At 39.2% G+C, this 12,179-nt stretch overlaps 1 protein-coding gene across 2 annotated transcripts in view; it reads left to right on the top strand.

Moving 5' to 3' along the window:
- Nucleotides 1–12,179, top strand: part of ADGRG7 (adhesion G protein-coupled receptor G7) — a 68,971-nt gene that overhangs the window by 14,891 nt on the left and 41,901 nt on the right. For both annotated transcript variants that reach the window (XM_004002884.6, XM_060416844.1), the window contains exons 2-4: nt 5,309–5,422; nt 6,458–6,562; nt 10,549–10,658. In XM_004002884.6, coding sequence (XP_004002933.3) covers nt 5,309–5,422; nt 6,458–6,562; nt 10,549–10,658 — 329 coding nt within the window. The remainder of the gene's footprint in view (nt 1–5,308; nt 5,423–6,457; nt 6,563–10,548; nt 10,659–12,179) is intronic.

Here is a 12,179-nt window from a genome sequence, read left to right on the forward strand (position 1 = left end):
CTAGAGTGGGGGCTCAGCCCACTGGCTTAGCTGTTCCATAGCATGTGGGATTTTCCCAGACCAGGGGTGGAACCCATGTTTCCTACATTGGCAGGTGGATTCTTTACTATTGAGCCACCAGGGAAGCCCCTTATTTAGACTCTTTAAAATTTCTTTCAGTAATGATGTCTTGCACACATTTTGTTAAATTTATTTCCAAAAATTTTCTGAGTTTTAAGCTAATTTGAATGAAAATGATTTAATAATTTTATTTTCTAATTATTTAATGCTAGCATGTGGAAATAAATATAGCTTCATTTATTATATTTTTGTTTTAATATAAATTTATTTATTTTCATTGGAGGCTAATTACTTTATAATATTGTATTGGTTTTGCCATACATCAACATGAATCCACCACGGGGATACATGTGTTCCCCATCCTGAACCCCCCTCCCACCTTCCTTCCCATACCATCCCTTTGGGTCATCCCAGTGCACCAGCTCCAAGCATTCTGTATCACACATTGAACCTGGACTGGCAATTTGGTTCACATATGATAGCATACATGTTTCAATGCCATTCTTCCAACCCTTGCCCTCTCCCACAGAGTCCAAAAGACTGTTCTATACATCTGTGTCTCTTTTGCTGTCTTGCATACAGGGTTATCGTTCCCATCTTTCTAAACTCCCTATATATGTGTTAGTATACCGTATTAGTGTTTTTCTTTCTGGCTTACTTCACTCTGTATAATAGACTCCAGTTTCATCCACCTCATTAGAACTGACTCAAATGTATTCTTTTTAATGGCTGAATAATACTCCATTGTGTATATGTACCACAGCTTTCTTATCCATTCCTCTGCTGATGGGCATCTAGGTTGCTTCAATGTCCTGGGTATTATAAACAGTGCTGCAATGAACATTGGGGTACACGTGTCTCTTTCAATTCTGGTTTCCTCAGTGTGTATGCCCAGAAGTGGGATTGCTTATTCTAGTAGTGTTTTTTTTTTTTTTTGAGACACCTTAGGATTTTCTTTGTATTTGATGATGTTATCTGCAACAGAAGACAGTTCTACTTCTCCTTTTCTTTATGGTTTTTATTTCTCTTTCATACTCATATCACTGGTCAGCATCTTCAGCACAATGTTGAATAAAAGTGGTTATAGCAGTTATATTAAACTATTTTCTGTCAATCTTAGGGGTGGAAGAATTCAATGTGCATGCATGCTCAGTTGTGTCATGTTGCGGCTCTAAGGACTGTAGCCCTCCAGGCTCTTCTGTCCAGACTTTCCAGGCAAGAATACTGGAGTGGATTGTTATTTCCTAGTCCAGGGATCTTCCTGACCCAGGAATCAAACCTTCATCTCCTGCATTGCCAGGAGGATTCTTTACCATTGGTCTACCTAGAAAGTCCAAAAAGCATCTAATATTACACTATTAAGTATGATGTTAGAGGCAGGTTCTTCATAGATGATTTTTTTTTATCAGTTTGAAGAAGTTCTCTTTTATTCCCTATTTGCTGAGAGTTAAAAAAAATCAGGTGTTTTTTGTCCCCTTTATTGAAATGATTTTTGAATTTGATTATTGAAATGACTAAATGGTCTTCCCCCTCTGTTCTAACACATAGTGAATTAAATAATTGATTTTCTACTGTTAAACCAACATTGCACTCCTGGTATAAATCTCACTTTGTCGTGATGGATTGTCACTTTTATATACTGCTGGATTTGATTTGCTACTATTTCAAAAAGGTTTTGGCATCTGTATAAGTGAAGTTTATTGGTCTGTAATTTTTTTTTTCCTTATGATGTTTTTGTCAGATTTTGGTATCAGGGTATCATCCTGGCTATATGATATCATTTGGGAAGTTTCTCCCTTTCTCTATTTTCCAAAAGAATTTATATAAGATGGGTATTATTTCTACCCTAACTCAGTAGTAAAACTGTCTGGACTGGTAGTTGGTTGCTTTCAGGATTTTCTCCTTATTTTTGAGTTTTAGCAGTTTTACCATGATGTGTCTAAATGTGGTTTCCCCCATGCTTATTTGCTTGTGGCTTTACTGAATTTCTTGGATCAAGTTTAAGAAGTTTCAACCATTATTCCTTCAGATATTTATCTGCTCTATTTCTTCTCATCTCCCTTTCTGGGACTCTATTTGCTTATAAATTAGACTTTTTGATATTTTCCCACATGTCCTAGAAACTCTATTTTTTTTTTAAACATATGTTTTCTTCAGATTTGAGGGGAATTTACAGCCAGACTTTGTGTCTCCCTTCTATATAGCGCCTTCCTTTCTGGGCTATCCCCCTTCAATTTCCAATTGTGTGGTTACCCCAGATCTTCATACTTTCACCCATTAAGACTGTAGCTTTCTGCTGGTGTTTCAGCCACTCCTGCTATACAGACTGGGGAATTCTATAAACTTGCGATAGACTTCAGTTTCTCTCTGTTTTTTATTGCTGTCCAATGTCCTCAATTAATTATTTTAAAATTTTTGTCCAGAGTTTTAAGCTGTCACTTGTAGGATGATTAATATGGTACCATCTACACCATCATTCGTTTTTGAGATTGCATCCAAGTACTGCATTTTGGACTCTTTTGTTGACCATGATGGCTACTCCATTTCTTCTGAGGGATTCATGCCCGCAGTAGTAGATGTAATTGTCATCTGAGTTAAATTCACCCATTCCAGTCCATTTTAGTTCACTGATTCCTAGAATGTCGACGTTCACTCTTGCCATCTCTTGTTTGACCACATCCAATTCGCCTTGATTCATGGACCTGACATTCCAGGTTCCTATGCAATATTGCTCTTTACAGCATTGGACCTTGCTTCCATCACCAGTCACATCCACAGCTGGGTATTGTTTTTGCTTTGGCTCCATCCCTTCATTCTTTCTGGAGTTATTTCTCCACTGATCTCCAGTAGCGTGTTGGGCACCTACTGACCTGGGGAGTTCCTCTTTCAGTATCCTATCATTTTGCCTTTTCATACTGCTCATGGGGTTCTCAAGGCAAGAATACTGAAGTGGTTTGCCATTCCCTTCTCCAGTGGACCACATTCTGTCAGACCTCTCCACCATGACCTGCCCCTCTTGGGTTGCCCCACGGGCATGGCTTAGTTTCATTGAGTTAGACAAGGCTGTGGTCCTAGTGTGATTAGATTGACTAGTTTTCTGTGATTATGGTTTCAATGTGTCTGCCCTCTGATGCTCTCTTGCAACACCTACCATGTTACTTGGGTTTCTCTTACCTTGGATGTGGGGTATCTCTTCACAGCTGGTCCAGAAAAGCACAGCTACTGTTCCTTACCTTGGATGAAGGGTATCTCCTCACTGCCGCCCTTCCTGACCTTCAACGTGGGATAGCTTCTCTAGGCCCTCCTATGCCCGCACAGCCACCGCTCCTTGGACAACAGACTGGTTTCAAATAGGAAAAGGAGTACGTTAAGGCTGTATATTGTCACCCTGCTTATTTAACTTATATGCAGAGTACATCATGAGAAACGCTGGGCTGGAAGAAACACAAGCTGGAATCAAGATTGCTGGGAGAAGTATCAATAACCTCAGATATGCAGATGACACCACCCTTATGGCAGAAAGTGAAGAGGAACTAAAAGCCTCCTGATGAAAGTGAAACTGGAGAGTGAAAATGTTGGCTTTAAAGCTCAACATTCAGAAAACGAAGATCGTGGCATCTGGTCCCATCACTTCATGGCAAATAGATGGGGAAACAGTGGAAACAGTGTCAGACTTTATTTTTTTGGGCTCCAAAATCACTGCAGATGGCGACTGCAGCCATGAAATTAAAAGACACTTACTCCTTGGAAGAAAAGTTATGACCAACCTAGATAGCATATTCAAAAGCAGAGACATTACTTTGCCGACTAAGGTCCACCTAGTCAAGGCTATGGCTGTTCCTGTGGTCATGTAGGGATGTGAGAGTTGGACTGTGAAGAAGGCTGAGCACCAAAGAATTGATGCTTTTGAAGTGTGGTGTTGGAGAAGACTCTTGAGAGTCCCTTGGACTGCAAGGAGATCCAACCAGTCCATTCTGAAGGAGATCCGCCCTGGGATTTCTTTGGAAGGAATGATGCTAAAGCTGAAACTCCAGTACTTTGGCCACCTCATGCGAAGAATTGACTCATTGGAAAAGACTCTGATGCTGGGAGAGATTGGGGGCAGGAGGAGAAGGGGACGACCGAGGATGAGATGGCTGGATGGCATCACGGACTCGATGGACGTGAGTCTGAGTGAACTCCGGGAGATGGTGATGGACAGGGAGGCCTGGCGTGCTGTGATTCATGGGGTCGCAAAGAGTCAGACATGACTGAGTGACTGAACTGAACTGAACACCATCATTATTGGACCAGAACTCTGCCTCCTGTATTCTTAAGCTTGGTTAATTTGTTCACCATCTACCCTGTCTTTTGGTTTAGGTTTAGAGTCCCAGTGTCCCCAGCTCAAAATAACCAGTCACTAGGTCCAAATCCTGTCTCAGGAGTGGTCTTGGGCTGATTGATCCCTAACTTCCTTATAGCCACTGTTTTCGATCAGATTCTCATTTAGCTGGTCTCCTTTGCCTCCTAGCCTGAGTCATTTCCCATACTGCTTGATGTGTCTTCCTAAAAAGCATTCCTTATGATGTTACTCCCTTGTTTTAAGATCTCCCCCACTCCCTCACCGCCTGCCCCAGGCTCCTGTAGGATTAAATCTTTTCGGCTTGGTCTATAAAGCTGCTCATAGTGCCACTTATGTTCTGCTGTTGATCCACAAAGAACCAATGCTCCTGATGTGTCAGGCTTTTCCCTGTACTTGGACACATCAGAATTTTCATGTTTTTGAATTTTGTGCTCTTTGTATCCTGTGTACATTTTATCTGACTTTTCTAAATTTAGTCTTAAAACCTGATGCTAAAAACATCCCCTCTTCTCTGGAATAGTTACCAGTCTTTCCTGGATGGTCTGCCTCTGTCTTCATCTCTCTTCTGAGTTCTTATAGCACTTGTAATTCTGCATTGAAATGGTTTGACTATATCTGTCTAATCTATTGACATAACCTCCTGTCTCCTTCAGTAGATTCAAATCTCCTTGGACAGGGTGCTATATCTTTGAAATATGTTTTTTTTTTTAATTTTTATCCATAGCATCTAGTAAGCATTGTATATCCTGTGTAAATTCTGTTTTTTTAATCATATTACAAGGAATATTTTTCAGCAATGGTCTTCAAAAATAGTGATTTTATATACAGAAATCAAAGGCCACAGACCCCCAAAAGGAAACTAATCAGCCAGTTCATATACTATTCTGTTATTTATTATTTCTTTAGGAACAGTTACCCCTACATCAAGCACCCCTATAGAGTTCTGCAAGAATGGTGGAACCTGGCAAAATGGCAGATGCATTTGTCCAGAAGAGTGGAAAGGACTGAGATGTACAATCAGTAAGTTACTTGGGATAATACTAGGGTGTGAGATTTAGGTGAATCTTCTGTTTCTAAGGACAGCAGCAAAGCTTCTCGAAGCTCCTGTTAATTGCTATAGTAACAATGGGCATAATGATCACGAATTTAAGATGTGTTTATTAGCTGAAGAGTAAAAACTGAGTTTTCTTGTGCTATTTACCTGTATGTTCAGTACACTGCCTTTCTTTTCCAACTGTCAAGTTTCTCTGTAAAACTAATGGTTGCTTTTCTTTCTGACTGCAGCGTCTACTATAAGGCAATGGGTAATATGGTTTTCCCAGGTCCTTTCAAATGGTAATATGCCATGTTACACCATTTCAAATATCATAATTCTAACATATTTAACTTTTCTGAAGTCAAGATGCACCTACTTGTTCAAATATCTACTTAGGTGAAGTTTTTGTTTTTTTCCAGCTTTCTCTTGGAGAGATGTTATTAAATCAATGGCTTGACTTCACTCAGTAGTATCTCAGAATCAAAGTTAAAAGCACTTCTTGATCTGCAGTGTGCTTCCCAGCACTCTACACACTTCACGCTGCCTGCTCAGAGCCTTAGAACTCACTCCAATAATTCACAACATTCTGAACAGCCAGGGTACACCCCCACAGAAACCCATGCCTTTGGCTGTTTGCCTTAACCTCCACCCTCGGTCCCTTTGCCTCTGTAGGCTCTATATCTGATTTTCAAGATTCCAACTAATGTAATACACTATCCTTTCTGATGTGTTAGTGCTCACATCCTACCTATACTGGGTTACATATTGTGCACATTTTAACTGAACCTGTTATATAATGTACTAGTTACTGTAATGGTAGTAACTTAAAATATGTTGTTGCTGGGTGGTCAATGAGGCCTATAAGCCTTCTGTTACCCTTCAAATTACACTCTATAGATTTTGAACTTTGACTTTAATCTGGTTTGAAATTCAGAAAGAAAAATGATGAAAATTAATAATGAAAAATTTTTGATAATGATGAATTTACGATTCAAAAATATTTTTTCTTTCCATTACAGTTAATTTCTGTGAAAACAGTACCTATGGGAGTTTTACTTTTAACAGAATTCCCGTGGGAAGATATGGATCTTCCTTGCAAGTATGTGACAAGAACACTGTAAACGGTATGTGCTTTCCCAAGCAGCTCCTCTGTCTAGGCATCTGAATTGCTATGCAGGATCATACCTATCATCTCTCCAACTAGTTTTAGATCCCTGAAAGAGGCATCAGGGAAGATTTTGTTGAAGGAATTGGTTCCCTTTCATGATGCCAGTGTTCAGAGTTTTGGGTGTTAACTCACGTAATTCGATTTTCCTAAAAACTAAAATATAGATCAGTCAGTCAGTCAGTCAGTTCAGTCGCTCGGTCATGTCTGACTCTTTGTGACCCCATGAATCGCAGCACGCCAGGCCTCCCTGTCCATCACCAACTCCCGGAGTTCACTCAAACTCATGTGCATCAAGTCGGTGATGCCATCCAGCCATCTCATCCTTTGTCGTCCCCTTCTCCTCCTGCCTCCAGTCCCTTCCAGCATCAGAGTCTTTTCCAATGAGTCAACTCTTTGCATGAGGTGGCCAAAGTACTGGAGTTTCAGCTTTAGCATCATTCCTTCCAAAGAACACCCAGGACTGATGGAACAGTAATAAATTCCTTTTAATTCTTTTTCAATTGATTTATTCTTGAGGCCCCTTCCATCTCCTGCAGTTTGACCAAGTTGAGATCTGTTCTCTCAGTTACATAATTTATCTCAATTTTAAAGATTAGCTAGACTGTGGATTTATACCATATCTACTTTGAGACTTCATCTTTCTAGGTAGAAATGCAGCTGAGTCTGTCCAGCTAGTAGTCTTTCACCTGTTTGAATATTTTAGGTTTTCATCTTGGAACATTCTCTAGCTTCAGCATACCGTTTCTGAAGTGTGACAATGTGTTTTGCACAAAGGCTTTCTGAGAATAAAGGAGCAAATGATATTTTCTATTTCTAATCTGCTTTCTGATGATATCCAGGATTTTGATGACATATGTGATTTTAGTGTCAGATTGGGTAATATCTTCTAAGGGTTGCCCTTTAAATTCATGGACTCCTTTCCTGACTCCCACTGTGCCATGTGATTTCCCTAAATGTTTTAATAGCTCTTAGTTTACATCGATTTTTATCTGACTAGTCCTCCTGCCTCTCATGTCTTCCTGTGGGTCATCATTCACTTCCCGCAGAACCGGATATCACAGTAACTAACTCTAGCTTGTTTATGCAAGTGTTTGACTGAACTTCTGCCAATGATGAAATTGAGAAAATTTTCACATTTTATTTAGATATTGATCTCTATGTGTGTCAAGTACTCTTTGAAGCACTAAATAAATTACATGTACTGCTCTTTCCGATGCCTTTCTTTGCTTTATTCTAAGAGATTTTTGAGACCAGCATTCCATTTGCTGAATCTAAATTGCCTCTGCCCACATATATCACACTTACTCAAGTATTCATTATTCTGTTCTTTACATAGTTCCTCCTAGCTTCTTGATAAGAGCTCAGAGGTAAAAGAGGAGCTTCAACTATATTGGTCCTTACTTCCGATGATATGCCAACAGATACATACTGTCTTAATTTTTATGTTTTTTACATCTTAAATATTTCACTATAATTTACAAAAGAGATGTGGCTACAAAAAATAGCTGTGCTATTGATTTGGGAAGAGTAAAAATATCAGTTATATACCCATCAAGGGATATCACAATTGCTTGAAATATATTACATTATTGGAACAAGAGAACCTTTCACTTGGTTATGTATTTTTCTTTTCTTAGTAATTAGTATGAAAATGTTTGTAACACTTATCTTTGAATTTCAGATTGAGCCCATAAAATAATTTAAATATATAGATTTCTGGGAAGGGAGGTTCAAGAGGGAGGGGACATATGTATACCTATGGCTGATTCATGTTGATGTATGGCAGAAACCGACAAAATATTATAAAGCAATTATCCTTCAATTAAAAATAAATAAATTTTAAAAAACGGTATAGATGTCAACAATTAGTAAATTTGCTTTTTAGTTCAGTTCAGTCACTCAGTAGTGTCCTACTCTTTGCGACCCCATGAATTGCAGCACGGCAGGCCTCCCTGTCCATCACCAACTCCCGGAGTTTTAGTATTATATTAATAATTACCTCTAATTAATTTGGCTTTATATAGCAAATAACCAAAATACTTTTAATGATTTTGAGTGGATAGGTTCATACTTATAAGCAATATAGAGAAGATGCATTTGAACTATGGCCACATAAAAAATAATATCCTACATAAATGTTTAAAATTTTCATTATGCCATAGAGTAGAAGTGGAGTGATCATATAAGAATGAATTTAACCTTCTGCTTTAAGTGTTGTAGGAGCAACCTCTAGTTTTTGTGTTTCTAGTTGTTGCCCCTTATGCAGCTACCCAGAGCTGTCCGAAGAGTTCACCTACTGATCAGCTGTCCCACTAATGACAACTGGTAGTGATTTTATCTATTTACATCCTCTTAAGTACTAGCCAGAGGAGGACATTGAGTTGCCGAGGCTCAGGTGATAATCCTAGGAAATAAACCTGATGATTTATTGAGAGCCAGTAATACACTCTGTAGATGCTGCAAAAACTGTAGAACTCTTTGCCTTTCACGTGTCACCCAGATTTGGGTAAAGATGAAAGATCACTATAGAATTCAGTATCTATTCAGTCCATGGAATTCTCCAGGCCAGAATACTGTAGTGAGTATCATTTCCCTTCTCCAGGGGATCTTCCTACCTAGGGATCAAACCCAGGTCTCCCACATTGCAGGCAGATTCTTTACCAGCTGAGCCACAAGGGAAGCCCAACAATACTGGAATGGGTAGCCTATCCCTTCTCCAGCGGATCTTCCCAACCCAGGAATTGAACCAGGGTCTCTCGCATTGCAGGCGGATTCATTACCTACTGAGCTATCAAGGAAGCCCATATAATTAAATCTCTAGGAGGAATTTTTCACCTTGTTTCAGGTCTCTCCGACTAGTCTGTCATATCCAACTCAATGCCCTTATGTCCCTCATTTTTGGAAGGCAAACCTTCCTTGCAGACTTCAAAGGAAGAAAATAGTTGACTGATCTTTTGAATTCCAGATTTAAAAATCTAGACAAGTGGTATCTGCCTGAAATATTCATGCAGTGGCTGTCTGATTCACTTTTCCCTTGCTGTGTATAAAAATATCCCAAACTTACTGGCTGACAACAATAAAGATATAAGCTCCTCATAGTCCTGTGAGTTGACTGTGGCAGCTGGATTGTGCTGGAAGGTTTAAGATGATCTTACTCACATGAGGCTTTGGTGCTGCCTGTTGGCTGGGGGTCTCCAGGTCTCCTCCACATGGCCTTTCACCCTCCAGTAGATTAGACCTGCTTCCTTATATGATGGTCTCAGGACAGCGTTTCTGATCTGGGCTTTGGAAATCAAACAATGTTATTTCTACCACATTTTGTTGATCAAAGGAAGATTCAGGAAATGGAGGAACAGACTTCACTTCTTGATGGGGAGAGCAGTAAAATCATATTGCGAAGGGGTTATGAGTACTGGAGCAGGTGGTTGCTTTCATTTTTCCAAGTATTCTTCCTTTATTCTTTTCTTTAAAATTGAAGTATCGTTGATTAACAATATTGTGTTAGTTTCAGATATATAGCAAAGTGATTCAGATATATATATGTGCACAGGGGAGCTTCTGTGGTGGCTCAGATGGTAAAGAATCCGTCTGCAATGAGGGAGAACTGGGTTCAATCCCTGGGCTGGGAAGATCCCATGGAGGAGGGCATGGCAACCCACTCTAGTATTCTTGCCTGGAGAATCCCCACGGACAGAGGAGCCTTGCGTGCTGCCGTCCATGAGGTCGCTAAGAGTCGGACATGACTGAGCAACTAAGAATATGTGTATGTGTATTCTTTTTTTTGTTTCTTTTCCATTGTAGGTTATTACAATACATTGAATATAGTTTCCAGTGCTAAACAATAAACTTGTGTTTCTTTTAATCTGTTTTACATATGGTAATATGTACTTGTTAATCCCATAATCATAATTTATCCCTCCCTGCTGCTTCTTTTTATTAAAGCGGGCAATCCATTGGCAATTCGGCAGTGCAGTCTTGAAAATGGAGAGATAAAATTACAAAATGTGACGATAGGAAATTGTAATCAAAATCTGGAAACCCTGGAAAAGCAGGTAGGCTATATATTCCATGAGATGGGCAATGGGAAAAAGTTCAGACTGTACATAATCTGTTCTTCAGATACTTGATGCCAAACCAATGCTTTCAAAACTCTCATACTAGAAATAGCAAAGACTGTTAACTGAAACTCAGAGAAGGCAATGGCACTCCACTCCAGTACTCTTGCCTGGAAAATCCCATGGGCGGAGGAGCCTGGTGGGCTGCTGTCTGTGGGGTCGCACAGTCGGACATGACTGAAGCGACTTAGCAGCAGCAGCAGCAGTAACTGAAACTATCCTTATATTTTAAAGTTGATATCCATTTGTGAAAACAGACAGTTGGACATGTTTGTTTGGCAAAGGTCAGCAAATGATAATTTATAGCATATTTTATTTTTTAGAACTGTTTCAGTATTTTAAATAGCTGCATTTTACATTTGATATATATTATAAAGAAAATGAAAATATGTCTTTTCTTACTTTAGTTTTGGTATTGTATATTTTAAAATAAAATTTTATTTTTTAGCACCAAAAGCAGTTTGTATTGGGGTATAGCCAATTAACTGTTGTGGTAGTTTCAGGTCAACTGTGAAGGGACTCAGCCATACATACACATGTATCCATTTCCCCCCAAACCCTGTTACCATCCAGGCTGGCACATAACATTGAGCAGAGTTCATGTTCTATACAATAGGCCCTTGTTGATTATCCATTTAAAATATAGCAGTGTGTAAAAGACATTCCCTATGTCCTTAACTAGTTTTTAAATGGCCTCATATGTTTGACCACTGAAGTTTTGACTGAAAATAGATACCTAACATTTGATACCAAAAGGAAGGTATTTCATGGTCTCTTGGATCAGAATAAAGAGAAACAAACTATGATCCAAACCCCTTTGAAACAGGAAGTTCAGAACCTGATGCTGGTCTCAGAGCTGTATTCATGAGCAAGTGAAGTGGGAAATATAATTAACTATTCTTTAATGCAAATTAGATTATTTTGACTAAGGATATACTCAAATGCAAATGCAAGGAATTGTTAACACCTGGGATCAAGCAAGGGGAGGAAGAAGAAATTTATTTGTGTTCCTCTTGGCACTAGGCATGTTACATGTGTTATCTCATTTAGTCCCTACACAACCTATAGCTCAAATGGTAAAGAACTGGCTTGCGATGCAGGAGACCAGGGTTCGACCCCTGGGTTGGGAAGTTCTCTGGAGAAGGGAATGGCAATCCACTCCAGAATTTTTGCCTGGAGAATTCCATGGACAGAGAAGCCTGGTGGGCTGCAGTCCATGGGGTCGCAAAGAGTCGGACATGACTGAGTGACTAACACACATAACCTCTGAGAGTTATAGTTTCATTCTCATATTATAGATTATTCTAGCTAATCACACTTACATGTTATTGAGTACTAACTGCATGCTAAATACTGTGCTGAACATTTTATATGTGTTATTTTAATTTTAAAAGCGACTATGCATTGATATGTTCATTCTATAGATGAGGAAACTCTCTGAGAGTGTCCTATTTTGCT

The sequence above is a fragment of the Ovis aries genome, chromosome 1 (genome assembly GCF_016772045.2).
Source record: "Ovis aries strain OAR_USU_Benz2616 breed Rambouillet chromosome 1, ARS-UI_Ramb_v3.0, whole genome shotgun sequence".
NCBI classification, from domain to species: Eukaryota; Metazoa; Chordata; class Mammalia; order Artiodactyla; family Bovidae; genus Ovis; species Ovis aries.